Source organism: Dama dama, chromosome 6, assembly GCF_033118175.1.
Source record: "Dama dama isolate Ldn47 chromosome 6, ASM3311817v1, whole genome shotgun sequence".
Taxonomy (NCBI): domain Eukaryota; kingdom Metazoa; phylum Chordata; class Mammalia; order Artiodactyla; family Cervidae; genus Dama; species Dama dama.
Window position 1 is genome coordinate 2,241,802 of NC_083686.1, and position 21,174 is coordinate 2,262,975.

General features: G+C 55.5%; 1 protein-coding gene across 1 annotated transcript in view; it reads left to right on the forward strand.

Moving 5' to 3' along the window:
* Nucleotides 1-21,174, forward strand: part of RGS12 (regulator of G protein signaling 12) — an 89,642-nt gene that overhangs the window by 3,063 nt on the left and 65,405 nt on the right. Inside the window, exon 2 of the mRNA XM_061145411.1 lies at nucleotides 12,727-12,843. Within this exon, the coding sequence (XP_061001394.1) occupies nucleotides 12,727-12,843 (117 nt within the window). The remainder of the gene's footprint in view (nucleotides 1-12,726; nucleotides 12,844-21,174) is intronic.

Sequence of the window (21,174 nt, forward strand, 5' to 3'; positions counted from 1 at the left end):
CATACCCCGCGAGTAGGTTCTCCCCACGGCCGCTGTGTCGGGGAACCTCACACTGACTGGACGCAGTCCTGTCCAGTGGATGGCAGTGCACCTCACGTCTGCCCCCTGGGTGGGAGTGCCCATCGGCCCCGTCCAGGTCCACGCTGTCTCAGGCTCCCTGGGGGCGGGGGTCTGACCTCAGGGACCCTGGGACCGTGGGTGCTCTGTGCCCCTGCAGGCCGCTGACTGGCCCTCCAGGGGCCAAGGACTTGTCTGAGGTCAGCCGTCAGGATGAAGTAGGTTCATGATTCAAACCTTGGGCTTCTTTCTGTTTTTTACAAGACTGTCTTTCAGAGCCGTTTTATGTTTATAATGAAATTGAGGGGAAGGCACCGAAAGGCAGCTTTGTCCTCAAAGGTGCACAGCCTCCCCCGACCCCTGTCCCTGTTCCCCGCCAAGGGACCTTTGTCACCATCAGCAGGCCCGACTTCACAGTTTCTTCTAGGGTCATTCTTGTGTGTGTTCTGCGGGCTTGCACAAATGTATAAGGACGTGTACTCACCGTTGTGGCTCACGCAGAGTGGTTTTCACGGCCTTAAACACGCTCCGTGCTCTGCCCGCTCCCCCCGCCCTTCTGTCAGCTCCTGGTCATCACTCAGGCTTTCACCATCTCCACTGTTCCGCTCTTTCAGAATGCCAGCATAGCACACGGTGTATGGCTTTTTCAGATTGGCTTCTTAGTGATGTGCATTTAAGTAAAAGCCTTGTCTTTTCATGGCTCGTTAGCTCGTTTTCCTTTAGCACTAACAACATTCCACTGTCTGGAGGCATCCGGGTGTCCCCTCCTGAAGGACACTTTGGTTGCTTCCAGGTTCTGGCAGCTCTGAATAAAACTGATCTAAACATCTGTGTGCAGGTTTTCGTGTGGGTGTAAGTTTTCAACTTCTGTGGGTAAGCTCCCAGGGGAGGGACATTGCTGAATTGTGGGCTCAGAGTGTGTGCTGCTTTGTAAGAAAGTATCTTCCAAAGTGGCTGCACCATTTTGCATTTCTGCCAGCAATGATGAAAAGTGTCTGTCGCTTCACATTCTGGCCCCAATTGCGTGTCAGTGTTCAGCGTTTTTGCCATTCTGACACTCGCGTAGTGGTATCTCTTTGTCTTAACTTGCATCTCCCTGATGACATGTGATGTTGAATGTCTCTTCCTATACTTACTTATCGTCTGTGTATCTTTGGTGAGGTGTCTGTTAAGATCTTTGGCCCATTTTTTATCAGGTTGTTTGGCCACACTGCATGGCATGTGGGGTCCTAGTTTCTCTCGACCAGGGATCAGACCCGTGCCCTCTGCACTGAACGTGTGAAGTCTTAACCGCTGGGCTGCCAGGGGAGCCCTGAGTCCTGGATTGTGTGTTTTCTTACCGTTGAGTTTTTAGAGTTCTTTGTTTGTTTTGGATAATAGGCCTTCACACAGAGTAAAAACTCTTCATTTTGATGAGGTCCAGCAGCTTATCAGTTCTTTCTTTCATGGATCGTGTCTTTGGTGCTGTACCAAACACGTCGCTGAACCCACGGTCTTCCAGGTTTCCTCCTGTGCTGTCTTCTAGGAGCTTTTTGATTTTTTTGTTTTACACTGACATCTGTGATCCACTTGGAGTTAATTTTCTGAAGGGTGTGAGGTCTGTGTCTAGATTCAGTTTTTGGCTGTGGATGCCTGTTGTTCCAGGACCCTTTGTAGAAAAGACGGTCATTGTTCTCTTGTATTATCTTTGACCCTTTGTCAGAGATCAGTGGTTTGTACTTAGGAGGGTCTTGGACTTCTTTTTAATGTTCTTTCGCCTTGAACAAAAATGTAGTGAAAATGAAGGCGTTGGCTGTTACTACAGTCTAAACTGTGACAGAAGAACGAAGCCCTTGGCGCGGAAGGGAGGTCTCCCGTGCTGGGGAGTGGCGACCTAGCGTTTGCTTTATCTCCTTGTTTGACCTGAATGGGGATGCTGTGAGCTCATCATCTTACTGATGAGAGTAGGGTTTATGCACATCCAGCGACCTGCCAGTAGTCAGGTGGCGTTTGTCCTGCAATGCGACGGACACACAGTTTATCTAAGTAGTAATAAATTGTAGTCAGTGGTACAGTAATAAATTAGTAATAGGTTGTACCTTGCTGCATCCCAGCTCCAGTCTCTGGAAGTGTATCCTTTGCTCTTTGCTAAGTGGGTTCTCCTCATATTAGCACAGTCTAACCCCACGGCCCCAGCTGGAGTGGCAGAGGCTTCCAGGGTCCTAAGCTGAGGCTCCCGGTGTCCCTCCTGGCCTGGCCTGAGCTGGTGTGAGGCTTGTCTGCATCAGCAGAGGACAGGCCAGGAAGGGATGGAGGCCGGAAGTGCCAGGAACGCCAAGAGGAAGAGGCGTTAGGCGTGGGAGGGAGCGAGGCCAGAGATGGTGGAAGGTTGGGTAGGTGGGTCTGGAATTGCCGTCAGCCCCTCTCCATGGAGCCTGTGGCTTCAGTGTCTTACCCTGTGCAAAATCAGGCCTGCGTCCGTCAGGATCTGGCCGGGAGACAGAAAACACGCCTGCGAGTTGAACGGGGAGAAGTTATCAGGAAGAACCAGGCCAGAGCTGGCTCACTGCCACGGGAGTGCAAATGGAACCCTGCGGAGGAAGCAGCAGAGGGGGTGAAGGCAGAGACTTAGAGCCTAGAGGGCAGGCCTGCGGGCGGGGGGCTGCTGGGCGGCGCTGGCTGCCGGGGCGCAGGCTGCCCCCGGGCGATGGCCTCGGGAGAATGTGGCCCTGACGGCCCCGCGGGAACCAGCACGGCCCTGCAGGCAGAGTGCTGTCCCGCGGCCCAGCTCCAGCATCCGAGACGGTGCTGAGTGCCTGGTGCTGATGGGGAGCGCCTGGGACGCCGGCCCCGCCCCGCCGGCCCCGCCCCGCCCCGCCCCTGCGCCCTCTGCGGCCCTCCCCCCAACCCCGTCCCCACGCAGCATCTTTGTGTCTGCTAGGTTCTTGCACGGGCTTTTCCGAGCGAATTCGGTCCAGGGCCTTCCTCGTTGTATGTGGCCTCGAGGCCTTGGCATGTTTCATCTAGAGCTGAGTGGCTGACTGCGCAGAGGTTCCGCCGCGTGCCTGGAGCTGGTCAGTCTCGGTCTTCGCAGAGGGGCCCGGTGCGCGTGGCGCCTCCATCGCTCAGATGGGCACCTGTCACCTGCCTGGGCCTTCGCTCCTGATGGGCCGGCTCTGCCCTGCCGCACAGCCCTTGGGCGGGCACGGCCCTCCAGGGCCCCGAGGGAGCTCTGCATGCCCCAGGGGACTTCTCACCAGCTTTTCCTTTTCAGCCCCTCCGGCTGTGCCCCTGAGTGGGTAGCCTGTGGCCAGTGGGGGCAAGCAGGCCTGACCCTAGGCTGGGAGGGGCCCTGGAGGGGCGCGCGCTGTCTCTCTCTTCCCTCCACCCTCTGGTGCTCATGACTGCTTCCATGTCATGCTTAACAGCTCTTTGTGTTAAATGTTCCCGTTGGAACTCCTGGCACACAGACTTTCTGTTCTGTCTGCGCGAAGGAAGCCAGCCGTTAGCAGGACTCTTATCACCGCGTTCGGTCACCAGTTGGTCCCCAAGCCCCATCACCTCTGTGTCCAGATGGTCCTCTCTTCATTATGCGCCTTTACCTGGGCTCTATCCTGTGTACCCTGCCTCAGTCCAGATCTTGGCTTTCTGGGACCCCTTTCTGCTATGAGGCCTGGAGGGAAGGCATTTTCTGACTCTTGCCTGTGCAGGTGAACACCTCTCCAGGTGTCCTGAGGCCAGTGTCAGGTCAGCCGTCCCAGAGAGGCTCTCGGGGGACGCAGGAGGGGAGGCTTTCAAGGGTGAGTCATTTCCAAACTGGCAGAAGTGGTCGTCACTGAAATTTTTTTGATTGAATAAAACGTGCTTGTTGACAATGGCGTGAAGAATGATGTATTTTCGTACGGTAGGCTACATGCGCTCATTTACAAGTGATGGGTTTCAGTCTGTTACACAGGACTTTGTGTGGCCTGAACCCTCAGGGCTGTGCTGTCCACTGGTCGGCCTGGGTGGGCTGCCCAGGGCTGGCACGGAGGCTCCCTCTTCGTCAGGAGCCGTATTCCTCCTTCCTGTTGTTTCCATGGTCCCACGTGTGCCTGCACATGAACTTGAGGTTGAAGACAGCCGCTCCGCAGGGGTGAGACAGCGTCTGCCCACGTTCCAGCCTGCAGGAGGATGGGGGGGAGCGGAGGTGGTCTGCAGGAGGGGGGCAGGGGGCGATGGAGGCCCAGCAGAAGCTGCGGGGACCCTCTTTCTGCTCCTCATGGGCCCGGCCTCATTACGGGGATACACCTGCTGCAGGGGAGGGGGGTGTGCAGCCAGGTGGGAGGTGGGTGGGGTGGAGAGTCACCCGTGGGGACAGCCCAGGGAGCGGGCAAGCTGGTCACACGTGCACATTTTAATATGGCCCCGCTTTTGTTTAAGGCATTTCAGTACCCCCCAAATAAACCTATGCATTTTAAAGCGTACACATGTTTTTATGTAAACATATAGAAGAAATGAAAAGGAAACACTTCAAACGCATAGTACTAGTTACCCAGGGCAGTAAGTGAAAACTGGGAAGGGTCCAGAACACTAGAATTTTATTTTTTTGTTGTTTGATTTTTTATTATGGGAATCTGAACATGTTTTACTCAACTAAAAAGAAGGCATTTGAAGAAAAAACTTAAAATTATGTTAGTAATTATTCATTTATTAAGATCAAAGTGAGGATTGGTGCTGGAAGCCTTATCGGTATTTCTGCGGCTTTGCTAAGGAAAGGCTCATCCGTCCTCCCGCGAGGACAGTATCGGATTCAACAGACTGACCTCTCTTCTAGTACAATGAGAGGAAGTTTTAAAATAGACTGTAAAAAAAAAACACATCTAGAGAATACTAAAAAGGCTGGGCGAGGCCTGGTGATTTAACTGCCTCTGAAAAGAGCGGCTTTGATCTTCCACCCTTGTAAACAGCGCCCTTGCTCAGCAACACCTGGCTCTCTGAGAGTCGGTGGTGGAGGAAGCTGAGGATGATGGGGAGAGTCAGCTGGTCTGGGAGATAACAGGGCCCGCCCCGCCCCGCCCACCCGCCGGTGGAGGTGCCCTGCCCTGGGACGGACGCGTGGACCCGGGGACTCGGGGACAGCACGCCGGGACGGGACACGGGGACGCCGGGATGGGATGGCGGGACGGCTTGCGGGGATGGCACACGGGGACGCCAGGATGGGACACGGAGACACCGGGATGGGACGCCGGGACATGGGAATGCAGGGATGCTGGGATGGGACGCCGGGACGGGACGCCTGGACGCCGGGACGGGATGCAGGGATTGCTGGGATGGGATGCCGGGACGTGGGGATGCAGGGATGCCGGGACGCCTGGATGCCGGGACGGGATGCAGGGACGCCGGGATGGGATGCAGGGACGTGGGGACGCAGGGACGCCGGGACGGGATACGGGGACATCGGGATGGGACGCCGGGATGTGGGGATGCGGGGACGACGGGATGGGACACGTGGACGCCGGGAGGGGACTTGGGGATGCTGAGATGGGACCCCGGGACGTGGGGATGCAGGGATGGCACGCGGGGATGGCATGCCTAGGGACGCGGGAACGCTGGGACGTGACGTGGGGACGCCGGGACGCACGGGGATGCGGGGATGGCACTCGGGGATGGCATGCTGGGATGTGGAGGGGCGGGACACCGGGATAGCACGCTGGGATGGGACGCCGGGCCCCTCGGCTCTCTGCGCTCGCTCGCTCTGCACGAGGTGGTCCTTCTGATTGCCTGTACCCCGTGCTCCCCCGGGGGGAAGCGCTCGGCACCTCCTGGACCCGGCGGGGCAGGGCTTCCAGAGGAGCTGGGCACCATGTGGAGCGCAGAGGGGAGGACACTCAGGTGAAGGAGGTGGGCAGCAAGGGAGTGGGGACGTAGCAGGGCCACCGCTTCCCGTCCTTGGCTTTAGACAGTTGCCAGGGAAAGGGAGAATGTTCCCAGCTAAGTGGCCACCACGTTCCTGCCAGAATCAGAAGACTTTGAAGTGCTTGAATCCCGTATTGATTAGTTTTGCTGTTTCTTAAGCTTTAAATGGCTTTATAAGACAGTGTTCTGTAACTTGTTCTCTAATAAGGCATGTCACTTCAAAGACTACTCCATGATATTGCAGTTCATCATTTTAGCTATATAATAACCCATTGTATGAGTATACCACCAGCACTACCACACACGCACACATACACACACACACACACTCACACACACTTACCCACACACACACACTCACACACACACTCACCCCCACACACACACTCAAACACACACAGCCATTAACAGAATGACAGACGATGCTTTGGTGAGCATTCTTGCACACGTCTCCAGCTGTGAATATGAAGGCCTTTCTCAGGGTCTGTCCAAAGAATGGAAGGGCTGCTCTGTAGCAGGGCCGAGTGTTAAGCCTCTGGTCTCTGTTCCTTCGTGCCGACAGTAGCCGGGTCCCCGGAGCAGGCGTGGATGGAGTCACTGACGGACGGTGCTGCCAGTGTTGTGGCTCCTGGTGCCCAGTCCTTGCCCCAGACCGAAGCAGTGAGAACCGTATCCGGTGTCACCCTGCACGCCCCCCAGACAGGGGTCCAGGAGCCTCTATCTGTGTCGCCCCTTCCCCTCCCGAGAGAGGAGGGAAGCCTCTACGCTGCGCATGGCCTCTCTGCGCCCAGGGGAGAGTCCAGGGCTTCTGCTCAGTCGTTAGTCCAGGTAGGTCTCCAGGAGGAACACAAGACCAGCTCTCTCGGGAGGTGTCTGAGGCCACGCTCCTCTGAAATGTCCTGGAGTTCTCACCATCTGTTCCGTCCTAGTTTAACCGCTGAGTCCCACGACTTGGAGGATTTTCGTCCAGGTTCCAGGCTCAGTAAAATTTGGTCACAATGCCCTCACCACACAGAAGCAGGCGGTTTTCCCGACAGCCCTGCACCCGCTCCTCTAAGCTCAGATTGCCCCACGTGCTTGCTGAAACTTGCCTTTGTGAGGCTCCTCCACTTTCCGTTAACCTGTGTTATCTTGTGGCTTTAGTTTGCATTCCCTGGTCACAAAGACGTGATTTCCTCTTTGTTGAGGGGCCTACTGAAAACTTGGCCCGTTTTTCTGTTGGGTTGTCTTCTCTGATGGGCAGGAGTCACAGACTCTGGCTGTTAACCTCTGCCGATCACACACAGTCCCTGAATGCCCTCTCGGTGTTCCCCATGCAGTGTCACCTCGATGAACAGACGTTCTTGCCGTTGATGTTGTCCAGCTTGTCCGCCTTTCTCTTGCATTTCTCTTCTCATGAATGTGATTTAACACATTCCCTACTACCCTGACCTCTGAAAGATTTTCTCCTTTTCTTCCCCCTAACATTTTCTGGAGTTGATTTTTGTGTGTGGCATAAGGTGGGTGACAAGTTAATTTTTTCCTCTGTGTGGACAACCAGTCGGAAGCACTGAATTCATGTTCTCAGGAGGCCCAGCGGTGCCGCATGCTGTGTATCCACGTACGTGTGGGTCTCGATTCTCTGACCTCCTCTGTCAGTGCCCCGGCCGCCCTTTTCTTTCAGAATTGTAGCTTTGTGTCTGATATGCCTGATCTGATCTTGGCGTTGCTTGAGCCTTGCTCTTTTATGCAGATTTTATAATCAGCTAATAAATTCTCCAAAAAAATTGCTATTGATTGTTTAATTGGGACAGCATCTCCAGGAAGAAATATCCTATACCCTATCCTATCCGTGAAAGTGGTATCTCTCGCCATGTGTTTAGACTTTCTTTCAGTAAAATCGTATACCTTCATAAATACCTTCATAAACATTGTTGACTACTTTTGTTCTTAGATTATTTGACCAGACTGATTTCTAGATACCTTATATGATTTGTTACTATTATAAGTGGTACATACATAAAAATTGTACATGACATCATTTGTGATATTTAAAAGTATAGTGGATTTGCTTCTTTCTATGTACCGCTGCCTTGTCAGGATTACTTCTGTTCCTACTTGTTAATACTTGGCATCACGAATGGGTGTTGAATTTTAGCCTTTCTTTTTTGGTTCTTTTGCAGTCATTGAGACAATCAAATGGGCTTCCTCCTTAAAAATGCTAATATGGTATATTATACTGATAGAGTTTAAATATTGAACCCAGCTTACATTCCTGAGATAAGCCTGACTTCTGCTTGTCTTTTTATTCACTGCAGGGTTTGGCTTGCTAGTATTCTTGTAGGATTTTCACATCCGTACTTTGAGAGTGAGACTGTCTTGTACTTTTCCCTTCTCTCATTGTTTAGTTTTGGTGTCAAGTTTATTCTAACCTCACAAAGTCATAAAACCAGTGGTAGCATTTTTCTCCCCATTTCCTCCCTTTCTTCTCTTTTTGGCATATTGAATCTTTTATTTAAAAACCTCCGCTAGAGGTGAAATCTGTTTTGTCTGTTATACATGGCTACACAAGTCTTGTCTGAGTCAGCATTTTCTGTCTTTAATTTTCTCATGTTTTAGGATTGTTACTATGAGTGGCAGGTAGTTGGATGTTTACCTTGATGCAATTTGATGTTCTGAGACTCAGGAGTAAGACTGGAATAAATTGGTGAATCTAGTCCATTTATATTTATTGAGATCACTGCCATGTAGAGTCTTGGTTCCATGACGTTGCTGTGTGCTGTCTGTCAGTCTGTTTTTCCTAGGCTTCTCCTTTCCTGCCTGTTTGTATGTTTTGTTTTCAAGGCTGCTGTTGGCTTTCTTGCTTCCTTCATCACCTCCTTTATTGGCTTGGAAGTTCTGCCACACACCGTTTTTCTGTCTTTTGAACAAGTCTCTGTTTTCACTCTTGATGACTGCCTGTTTCTTAGACATTATTGAATAAACAGGCATATTCCTTAATTTTCTGTCTTGATTTGACTGACCTTTTGTACACATTCTAACTGTTGCTTCTTGACCCGCAAACAGGTTTCTCAGGAGACAGGTAAGATGGTCAGGTATTCCCATCTCTTTAAAAATTTTCTGCAGGTAGAGCCTGGTGCTGGGAAAGGTTGAAGGCGAAAGGAGAAGGAGGTAGCAGGAGAATGAGATAGAGAGGTTGGATGGCATCACCAACTCAATGGACGTGAATTTGAGCCAAGTCCTTGAGACGGTGAAGGACCTGGGAGCCTGGCGTGCTGCAGTCCCGGGGGTCGCCAAGGGTTGGACTCAATGAGTGACTGAACGACAGGAAACACATTTGCCCTTTTTTTTGTTGAGCAGGAGACCCAGTCTCGGTTTCTTCCTCAAGAGGGTGATTCGCAGTGAAGAGGGGCCCTCCCTCAGCTCACACGTCTCCTGAGTCACCTCTGCGTGTCTGTCCAGGGCTGTGTTGGAAGTAGATTTCTGTTGATTCTAAAACTGATTGGATGTTGGGCTTAGGCTTCTTCTTGACGGCGGAGTTTGTAGGAGCCGGACCTCACGAGCTGTGCTGGCCGCTTGGCTCTCGTCCCTCAGCTCCGGGGCCTGCTCTTGTGCCGAGCTCGGGACGGGCTCTGCGCCCTCCCCCTGGCCAGCTGGGTTGCCGCCCGGCTCTGGTCGCAGTGGCTGGGGGCTGCAGTGCTTCCCGCTGCCCGTGTCCAGCGTGTGGTTCCCCGCCTCCCGGGGCCTCTCAGCCCAACACCAGCCGTCGCCCGTGCCCCCGAGGGCCCGAGTCCAAGGCTGGGGTCCTGCTCCCCTGCCCGCAGGCTCAGACAGCTCCTCTTCCGTGCCACCCCGGCCTCCTGGCATCGTGGGTCCCTTTTGCCCGCTCCGTTCTCTGGGGCCCAGCTGGCGGTTCTTTACGGGTACGCTCTGTGAGGCAGTCGGGGTGGCTTTGCTTTCTGACTGGACGCTGCCTGATTGGGCAGGAGAAGTACGTCAGCTGGAAACCTTGCTCCTCAGAGTCTCCTGGGAAAGCTTCAGCTGACCTGGCCTCCATTGGAAGCTAGATGGCCCCGTGTGCTGGGGTTTGTTCTGTAAGTGCTCACGGAGCGCCCGCCGCATGCCCGGCACTGTCCAGCGGGGACCCGGCCCTGCCCCACTGGGGTGTCTTCACCCTTCAGTCGGGCGTTCCTGCTTCTGATTGTCGAGACGAGAGCTGGGTTTGGCCCCGAGCGGGTCCGTCTCTGGTTGCGGCTCCTCACCTGCAGGCTGAGGAGGCTGGACAGACCGGGCCGGGTCACCGTGTGGGCTCTGGGAGGCCTCTCCGTGGGCAGTGGGCAGTGGGTTCTGCCCTCACCCTGCCGGCTGTCTCCCTTCTCTGGGCCTCGTCTGGGGGGGATGCGACGGTGGCCCTTGGGCACCGTGCTGAGGTCACCAAGCCTCAGCTGAGGCTGGGGCGGCCCTTGGCCTGCAGGGTGAAGAGCGGGCTGTGCAGAGAGCGGGCCCGCGGGCCTTGCCGTGACCGCTGCTGCGTGTCAGTAGTTCTGTCTGGGAGAGCCGGTGATGCGGTGCCAGGCCAGCGGGGCTCTTCCAGCAGTTTATTAATGCCTGGAGCTCGTCCCCGTCACGCCCGGGGTGGGGGGCGGAGGGGGCAGTGACTCTGACCTCACGGAGAGCTGCAGCAGCTCCTGCTGCTGAGGCTGCCCCGCGGGGTCCGCTCGGGCCTTCCCTGACATCCCAGTCCAGCTCCAGCCTGTGCACGACCAGCATAGACGCTGTGTGGACCCCTGGCCCCCAGTTATTTTGCCCTCCCATTTTCCCCAAGCCGGTGTTACCGAAGGGATCGCAGAGAGCACAGGCCCTGCAGCCCTGCTGGGGAGGTGGGCGCGCTGGGGGCCTGTGGTTACAGGACCGCCTCACCCGGGGTGGTGGGCGCTGTTTATGGAAAAGCCTGAAGGAGGCTCTCGAAAGGGTGTGCTGTACTGGGGTGGGGGGGCCCAGGGGCGGAGGGGGCGGCATGGGTCTGCAAAGGGATCGCTGGATTCCAGTACATCTCACACACAGACTCAGCCCGAGGCATATTTTTTGAAAAAGACATTAGACAAATATTGCTCAAGAATATGTCAGTAACTTGCTGGCAAGGCCCAACAGTGAGCCAGGGTGCTGCTGGGGGTGGGAGAGGGGGGTGCACGGAGGAGGAGGGGACTTCGGGACGAGCCCGTGAGGGTCCGTCAGTGTCTCAGAGTCTCCCCTGGGCCGGCCCGGGTGCCCGTCTCCTGGAGCAGAAGCTCAGTTGGAACCCCAGGCTCACCCCTGGTTGGTGGGTGGGGGAGGGTCTCGGAGACCCGGCCCTGAGCACACTCGGACTGGCTCAGGGCTGGTGCAGGCCTTTCCTCGGCCTCTGAGAGGCAGCGTGGTGGCTCTCAGGCCCGTCTGGGGACAAGGAGGTCTCTGGGCAACTTGGCTCCTTAGAGGCCGAGCTCCCGCCCTGCGCAGCCTCACCCCTGCACAGCTCCACGGCTCGCTTTCAGGGTGACGCTCCCGGGGCCTCGGGGGTCTGGCTCTGGCCTGGCACCCTCACGGCCCGCTTCCTGTCCCCCGCTGCCCTGAGGTCTGTGCACCACAGTCCCATGGGCATCGCATCGCCCAGGGACCTCGGTGGGCAGGCTGGCAGCACAGCCTCGCCCGGGGTGGATGCGCTTGTGGGGACGTGTGCGCGCCTGGGCTCTTGCTGGGACTCGGGGACTGAGGAGCGCGTGTCGAGCGTTACTGCGCTGGGGACCCCCTTACTGCCGGGGATGACGCGTCTGAGGGGCCCCGGTCGTCACTGCGTTTCCCCCCTGAGTCAGCTCCGTCTTTCCTCTGCCTCTGTCTCCCTCCCTCCTTCCCTCTTTCCTGTTAGTTCAGGATTTTCCTCGCTCAAGCTTACAGGCTCTGCTCCAGGTGGCTTTTCTGAACCTCTGCTACTCACGTGTCTGCAGCACGGCCGTGCGTGGACCTCTGTCCCCGGCAGAGGTGCGTTCAGCAGGGCATGACATGTCTGCAAGGTTGGCGGTGCAGAAGCTCAGCCCAGAGAGCTTCACAAGGAAGTGCTGCACGTTTTGTCTTTCTGCGAGATGCCCTGGGTCCCTCCGCAGGTGCGGAGTGGAGAACCCGAGGTCTCGGAGTGTTTAGAAACTTGCAGCTTCTTCTGTGCTTGAAGCTGGTCACTTAGGATTTTGTGTACCCAGGAAATTGGAGATTTTCAGCTGTGATGCCTTTTATTTTTAAAATGTGATGGCTTATTTGCTGAACCACATTTGGGGAGACGTCTGGCATAATGGCAGTGAATTAATTCTGGTCATTTCCCAGAGAAAGAATGAGAAGTGTTAATGGTTGGTTGTTTCATGCCACGGGCTTGGTTTGGTCTTCAGACACCAGCTGAACGTCCCGAGACTCTTTAATTTCCTAAAATGCTTATAAAATTGAGTGAAAGCACAAACTTGTCGAAAACTAGTCTATATTACTAACGACTTCCGCCACCCGCTCGACCTTTCCCTGACACACGCTCATGTTTTGCCCTTGCCCGTGGACGTGGGGTTGAGGCTGGGGTCATCCTCTGGACGCATAGCTGGAGGTGGCCCAGCGAGCACTCGTGGCCCCGGGTGACCTTTTCCAGCTTTGGGTTTTCGGTTGTGGTGACTCACGCACCATGAGATCGACCTGGACGCCCCGGAGGCCTCCCCTCCTCTCGGTCTCTCCAGGCGGCACCCTGTGTCGGGCAGAACCAGCATCTCCTCCCAAGACGGTAACGGGTCTTTGTCTTTGTTTCAGGGCTCCAAGTTCGGGCGGGGCATCGGACTCGTGCCCCCGGCTCCGCGTGCCTCCAGCCGGAGGTCCTTCGGGAGGTCCCGGAGGCTGAGCATCACCCGCTCCCTCGATGATCTCGAGGTAACGTGACTTGAGCGTTTCTTCCTTCATTCTCCAGGTTTTAAGGAATGATACAGCTGAATCTCCATCGACTCCCACCCTTCCCTTGCCCCTCTTCCTCTCCCGTAGCCTTGATCTTCAAGGTGAGCGTCCATGCACGCCCAGCCCCTCCCCACCTCGTCCTTTCCCACCCTGCCCGCCCTGACCCGTCTCCCCTGCTCCTCGGCCGACGCAGAGTCGTGATAAGTCCTGTGGTCTCTGCGTGCCGGACACGGTGTTCTAGACACACAAACCCTCAGGGGCCTGTCGTGACCTGTTACTCAGCCAGACTTGGGTCCGTTTGTCCGATGCACAGAAAAGCTCGTCCACGGACTCGGGCTGTGGGCAAGGACCGCACGGCCTTTACCGTGGCCCCGGACGAGGGGGGCGGGCAGCTCGTGCTCAGGAGGCCCGGGCTCCTGCGGGCTCAGGGGAGGGGCTCACGGGGCACTTGATCAGCTCACGGGCAGCTCTCCGGCTGGTGGGTGGTGAGGTAACAAGGGGATGTTATGGGACTCTCAGCCATCCGCCTTCTGCTTCCAACTGGTCTGGGGTCTAGGTGCTGTGGGGGCAGCACGCAGTTCACTTCTTCCTCCTGGCGAGGGTTTCAGTATCTGCAAAGCAGCTCAAGGACATGGCTCAGGATATTATCTGCAGCCCTTGAGGAGAAACTAAAGGTCCTTGACTTTGTTTTATGGCTCAACTGTTACTACTTTGTCCTGCTTGACGGTTTTCTTTCGTTTTCGCGCTGTCTCACTTCTCTGGTTGAATCTGCCCTTCGGGACTGGGGGAAAGTCAGGAGGCGAGAGCTTCCCTGCAAACAGGAGGTGGGGGCGCAGGAGGGTGTGTCCCAGGAAGGCCCCTAGGGCTCCTGCCCCCGTTCATACCCGCTGTCAGAGATTTGGTTCTGAGCCACGGGTCCCAGTGTCACCTCGTGTGGCTCTTCTCTTTGATCTGTAACGCTGGAAAAGCGAATAGACTTCACTCCCTGAGCAGTTCTCGGTTTACAGAGAAGTTCAGCGGGAAGTACCGAGAGTTCCACGTGTATGCTGTGCTGGGTACATGATTTTTAGCTTCAGTTCAGAGCTTGCGTGGAGGCCACTCGGGTACGTGACTTTTAGCCTTAGTCCAGACTTGCGTGGAGGCCGCCCCTGGTGCCGTCATCCGGAAGGTCTGGCCGGATGGAGGAGGGCGCGCAGTCGCCATCGCGGTGTCCCACGGAGCAGGCCCCCAGCCCTGAACCCCACGTGCTCCGCCCGCTCACTGCTCCTGCTTGCCCTCAACCCTGGCGGCACGGTCCTTTTACTGGTTCATTTTGTGTGTTTTAAAATTTTACAGAGATGTAATTCTACTACATATCTTATTCTGCCAGTTTTTAAACACTGTTTCATGTTTTCAAGCTTTGCCTTGTAGCTTTAGTTTATTTTACTTGTTATGCAACATTTCACTATGAACGAATTTTATTCCACTCTGCTGCCGCCTGGCACTGCATGCAAGGTCGGGACCGTCTTCTCTGAACAGGTCGTCCGTGGACGGGGGGCGGCGGGGGTCCGTGTGCACACCTGGCACCCTGAGAGCCGTTCTGGGCATCTGGTGGCTGTGATGGGTGTGGCTGAGCCCACCCAGGGTCTGCTCACCAGCGGGACGTGTCCCCCCGGTCACTGACGCTTGGGACTGTCGAACTGAAATCTTCCTGTGTCAGTAAAATGCCAGCTCATTTTAATTTGCGTTTCACAGACTGTGAGTGAGGCTGAGCATCCATCATGGGCTCTTTGGCTACGAGTTTTCCCTTTTTTGAATTAATAACCTGTTCATGTCCTTCTAGTTTTTAAATTTTTATTTATTTTATTATCTTAAAAGTAGATTTTGTAGTAGTTCTTTACGTTTTGGGACACATCCTGTGTCAGATAAATGTTTTGAAAATATCTTTGTGACTTTTCTCTACCTTTGTTTACTTTTATTTAGGGCGTGTGTGTGTGTGTGTGTGTGTGTGTGTGTGTTTTAATTGTGGTAGAACAGAACACTGAATTTACCATTTTAAGTGTCCAGTTGAAGGCAGTAAGCACGCACATCGTTTTGAACGTGCCCATGACTCAGTCAGTCCCCCTTCCTCCCAGCCCCTGGAACCTACCCCTGCCTGCTTTCTGCCTCCGGGAATTGACTTTTGTGTCTGGCTTATTTCACTTAGCGTAGCATCTTCACGGTTCACCCATGTAGCAGGTGTCAGAGTGTTTTTCCTTTTTGAGACTGAATAACGTTCCACTGTGTGGACGGACACTTTGTGTTTATCCATCCTTCTGATGATGGCCCCTGCGGTTGCTCCCATCTTTGATTAATGTGGCCAGTGGTTATGAATGTGAGCATGCAGCTGTCTATTTGAGCTCAGTGATGTTTTAAAAATAGACCGCAAGATAATTTCTTACAAACTCAATAATAGTTATCTGGAATAAATTGTCTGTGGGGTTTCTTTTTGCTTAAAACAGAAAGTTAATTTGTGTTCTGATGCAGAAGCTGGAATATTTGGCTGTTAGAGCTAGAAAGAGCCTGGACATGACCTTGTTGTCCAGATGAGAGGAGGGACTGATTCTGGAGGTCTTCAGGGGCGGGAGTGATGCAAGGTGGTCGGCGCTTGGTACTGGGCGGTGGGAACAGGAGTGGCTGTGGGACAGCTCCCTGAGGCCCCTAGGTGGGGACAGGCCTCAGGGCAGGGCCTCGGGGCTCTGGGGTCGTGAGAAGGGGGTCCCCACCGAGCCTGCATTCTCCCTTCAGGGGTTTGGCCAGGCGTTGTCTCTGCATCGTCCTGGGAGAAGGGTCTCTGCAGGGGCCTGAGCCCCAGGGCCAGGAGCCAGCGGAGCGGCTTGGGGTGGCACAAGTTCTGCTTCCGGACTTGCACCGTGGACCCTGTGGTCAGGGCCCACTCCTCTTCGCGATGAATGTCCAGGGTCCAGCCGGCATCTGCGTGCCTGACCGAGGGCCGGCCGCACACCCTTGCCCTTGCCCTCTGACTGTCCCGGGTTCGCAGACGAGAACCCAGGTGCAGGGAGAGAGTTCTAAATTTAGGCCCCGGGGCGCGGAGCTCCCGGTCTCCCCCGGCTTCTGAAGCTCTTACTTTTGTCCCAGTGGTGCGTGAGAGACGGGATTGAATCTTTGCGCCTTTCTGCTTGAAGACTTCAAAGTGTAGAAGTGACGTTGGTCAGGCTGTTTCTAAGGCAGCCTGTCTGTCTGTCCTTCCCTCTGCCCCACACCCTTCGGCAGGTGAGCTGGGCGGCCTCCAGCCGTCCTGTCCTGGCCTCCCAGCCTTGTTTGGCTCCTCCCCAGGGTCATTGGCCTTCGCCTCTTGCCTCTGGGTCCTAAGCACCCTGGGCCTGTTAGAAGCCCCACCAGGGCCTCTGCGTCGGCTGCCAGCCCGGCTCCTCCGCACAAGGCCAGGTCCAAGTCCACTTCCCAGGCCCTTAGGACTCCAGTGTCTTGGGTTGGGTCTGCTGGGAGAGGCAGACAGAGGGCTGTCTAAACGTGGGGGCGAGGAGGACGACCGGGGAAGATCTGCTCAGAAGATAAAACGGTGAAAGTATAGGTCAGTCCAAATGAGTGGAGACTGTGTAAAGCAAGAGTAACTGTGTTTGGTTTGAAAATACATGAAATTAAATTACAGCACGGCAGGCTGAGCGCTGGGAGGGGTGAATGGAGGCCAGGTGTCTCTGGGTGCCCGCTCCACTAGGAAGAGGATGAGGGGCGATCAGGATTCGATTTTTATGAGGTTAGGGTGCACGTAATCTCCAGGGTAACGTAAGACAGTAATGAACGCACTTTACATTGACAGAAGGAAAACATGGGATAATGAAAAATATTAAATTTGAAAGAAGGTGAGCCGGGAAGAAAGGGGAGATACAGGGCAGAGAGCGGGAGGGACACGCAGGCAGCCTCGCGGGGGGGTTTCTGTCCAGCCGTCCAGCCGTTCCGTCCAGGGTTCCAGCAGCCATGCTGCTGTTGGGTCAGCGCTAATGGGGTCACATATCTCAGCTAGAAAGGAGAGACTGTGAGGTGGCGTCAGAAACCTGGTCGTGCCGTTTACGAGGGGCACCCCTAGCACTTAGGAGACAAATGTGAGCGAAAGGACGGAGGAGGAGAGGCCTGCGGTACTGATCGGGAGGGTGGAGGTGGAGCTGCAGTGATCTCAGAGCCATGTCCAGGCAGCGCACCCCTTAGACGGACGGGGAGCGTCATCATGGCCGGGCCCCAGGGAGCGCGGGGCCGCAGGGAGCCGCCGTTGTAAGTTCCATGTGCATCCCGTTACACAGTCTCCACGCGTCTGCGGCAAAAACCCGCAGGAGGAGGAGCAGAACTGGACGGGTCTGTCCTCGGCAGGTTTCGCCCTCCCTGCTCAGTGACTGGCGCGGTCAGCAGGGAGAGCTCAGAGGGCCTGGCCAGCATGACCCGCGGGTCGGGTGTGCGTGAGGCACCCAGCAGACGCGTCCCCCCAGCCCCCCGGCACGTGTAGTGAAGCTGGCCGTGCGCTGGGCCGTAAGGCAGGGCTCAGCAGACGCGGACGTCTCTTCACTCAGACCCTGTCCTCGGCCACAGACAGGTGTGGCAGAGACCAGCAACAAAGGCAAGGCGCCTCACACATGTCATGAGGTCCAGAGTTTAAAAGAGAAGCAGTTTGGAAATTAGAGCATATTTTGAATGATACGGAAAACACATCTAAGCCTGGGGGACGCAGTTAAAAGTGTACTCAGAGGAACAGTCATAGCTTTTCAGTGCCTGTGTTAGAAATGAAGAAAAGTGGGAAAGTCACATCAAAGCTTAGGAAAACAGCTATAACACAGACGCAAAGGCAGTATAAGCTGGACGATGATGAAACCAGAGTAAAATGAACAAAACAGAAAGCGAGCAAACATATCAGCACAAGAATCGGTCAAGCGGGATTACTTGCCAGCTCATTGTACGAGGCCTCCAAAACCTTGAACCCAAACCTGGCAGACGCTTTAGAGGAAAGGGGAGTTACAGCGCAGCTCACTGCTGAGAGAGGTGGAGGATCCTCAACTACACACGTCACCTGGTGCAGCCGCTCACGTTTGTTCTAAGGACTCACTAAGTGTTTTTAACACTTGCGAATCAGTCATGTAATTTACCACATTAACAGAGTAAAGTAGAAAAATCATGTATCATCTTAACAGAAGCAGGAAAGACATTTGGTAAAATTCAGTATCAGTTCATGGTTAAGGAAAAAAAACCTTAAAATAGGGATTAAAGGGGAACTTCCTTAATTTGATAAGGGTATAAAAAAAAACCTATAGCATGCTTCAGACTTAAGCTTTCCCTTTGAGATCAGGAATGAGGAAAGATATCTGTCACTGCCATTTCTATTTAAATGTTTTCTGCAAGTCCTGGTTAGTGTAGAACAACTGAGGTTTAAAAACTTGCAAAGAAAATGACAATGTTATCATTCTCGAACGATGGGATTGTAACATGGAAAATCTGAAACAATCTATGGGTTCATTCTTAAAATTAATGAGTGATTTAGGAAGATTGCTGGATATATGGTCAATATACAGAAGTCAGCTGTGTGGGGACTTGCGTGGTGGTCCAGTGCAGGGGACGTGGGTTCTGTCCCTTGTGGCAGGGGAAGGACCACGCCACAGGGCAGCTAAGCCCGTGCACTGTGGAGCCTGTGCTCGGCGGCACGAGAAGCCTCTGCCATGAGTAGCCCGGGCACCATGATTAGAGACTAGCCCCTGCTTGCTGCGTCTAGAGAAAGCCCGCGTGCAGCAAAGACCCTAACCTAAAAGAAGACCCTCAGTTAATTTAAAAATTTAAAAAGTCAGTTGTAGATAGTTAGAAAATGATGTATAGATTTGATGTAATTTGAATCAGAATCCCAACAGGTAATTTTGTTGAGCTTAAGAAGATAATTCTAAAAAATTTGTTGAAATGCAGACGGTCAAGTGTAGTAGCCGAGAGATTCTTGAAGAGGAATGAGGTAGGAAGACGTCCTCTATCAGCCTCCAAAGCTTACAAGCTTAGAGCCGTGGAAGACAGTGTAAGTGTCAGTACCCGGAGAGACAGACAGTGGGGCAGGAGAGACAGCAAGGAAGACCCGCGCCTGTGGACACGCCGGCTGTGTGCAGAGCCGGGACGGCCTGGGCTTTTCAGTGGTGCTGCAGCCAGGACGGGTCTACATGGAAAAAGGGAGAAAGAAAGAGAGGCTGGGTTCTCCCCCGTGCTGTGCAGAGAGAGTTAATCCAGCTGTGTTGGAAATCTTCCTGGGAAGGGCAAAGCGAGAGTTAGTGGAGGATAAAGTAGACGCTCATCTTCGTAGTGTTGGGGAGGGAAAGACTTGCTAAGCTGAATACAAACTGTAAACGCTGAGATGGACTCTGACCCAGCGAATGCTTGGAACCTGCCTTCATCCCAGCATCCCATCCCTAGGGTGCACGGGGGCACATGAGTGCGGCGACCCTCGGAGGCCCTGTGTCCCCTTGTTGCCCAGCAAGCAAAGCAAAGCCGGCAAGAGATGCAGACAGGCCTTTGATGAGAGATGACACCCAGTGGCAAACCCAGCTCTGGTGGATCCAATCACGGAAGTCATCAGGGAAGAAAATGGCAGCTCGTGAGGTCCACACCACAGAATGTCCGACGTGGAAGACCAGGGGACAGTGCAAATGTTGGTGTGGACGTGAAGCAGCCGGACTCTCTCCTAGTGGGCAGGAGTGTTGGCTGTTCGCAGCAACACTGAAGACGCCATCTCAGACGGTGTCCCTCCCGTCTGAGACAGCAGCCTGTGGATCCGGAGACCGGCAGCAACCCAAGGCAGCGTGGTCACAGGCCGCCTCTCCACCGCAGCGTGACTGGGCTGCCGCCCCGCCGCCTCGGGATGGACGTGCAGGCGTCACGGGGCGGGCGGGCGCTGGAGAGCGCTCTGCAAGCTCCGTCTGTGTAGCCGTGGCCCGGGGGGGCGTGTCCAGTGAAGAACCGTAGAAAGAAGTGGGCACCGGTGACGCTTTTCCCTGTGACCTGCGGGGCTGCGCGGGCTTCATGCTGTCTGTGCTTGTGCTCCGTTCTGGACGGCTGGCTTCCCGGGAGTGCCACGTGCACGATCGTGTGCACTCTGGGCCTGTGAGTGTTGAGCGGGCAGTGTAGCCCAAGAGCCTCAGAGGGGTGTGCGGGGCGGAGGGGTGTGGGAACCTCAGAGGGGTGTGCGGGAGGGTGGGTGGGGAGCCTCAGAGGGGTGTGCGGGGTGGGGGGTGTGTGTGTGTGGGAGCCTCAGAGGGGTGTGCAGGAGGGTGGGGGGGGTGTGGGAACCTCAGAGGGGTGTGTGGGGTGGGGGTGTGTGTGTGTGTGTGGGAGCCTCAGAGGGGTGTGCGGGAGGGCGGGGGCCGGGGAGGGAGTCTCAGAGGGGTGTGCAGGAGGGCAGGGGTGGGGAGGGAGCCTCGGAGGGGTGTGCAGGAGGGCGGAGGGCCAGGGAGGGGAGAGGTGCTGCTGGCAGGTGGGGGTGTGTGGGGGGGTCCTCCCTGGGGGTCTGCTGAGACAGGAGGTGTGGAAGCGACAGGTCGGTTTCTATATGTTGTGGTCATGACCATGGCAGGCGGTCACCGAGAGACCAGGACCCGAGAGGTGGGGCAGGAGACTGGGTCAGCAGAGGCCCGCCCCTGCCTGAAGGCGTACAGCCGGCCTCGGAAGGAGGTCCTCGCCTCTGCGCGACATCTTCAAGGTGCCCAGGGCCTTGAAGGGGGGTCTGGGTGTGGGGGTCCGAGGTGAGCAGTGCAGGCCTAGGGGAGCAGCGCTTGAGCCCAGCTGCCAGGAGCCAGCCCTCCCACCCCACTGGAGACCATGAGCCGTGCTGTGTGTGGAGCTGGGCTGGGCCTCTGCTGACCGTGGGCAGGAGTCTCCACGCCTGCTCCCTCCGCCCAGGGCCGCCTGTGATGGGTCCAGGGGCTGTGGCAGGACTGGCAGTGCCCAGTCTGGGCAGCAGGGGGCGCTGAGGCCATGCGTTTCCCTCCCTGGGAGCGGTCCAGACTCTCCGCGGGGGAGCGGGGCGGGGGCACTTTGGGAGGAGGCTGGCTGTCCGTGGTCCCTCTGATGCCGGTGTTGAGGTCGAGTGAGTTGCTTCACGTCAGCTCTGCGGAGCTGACCCCCTGAAGGAAAGGCAGGGGGGACTCCGACCTGGACCTCAGACCTGAGACTGGGAGAGAAGTTCAACCTTCCAGCCCCAGCTCACCTCTGGGGCACTCTGGGCCATTTACAGAGTTCACATGGTCTGGGGTGAAATCTCCCCAGACATTTCGAAACAAGCTCTTTTTTTACCTATTTCTT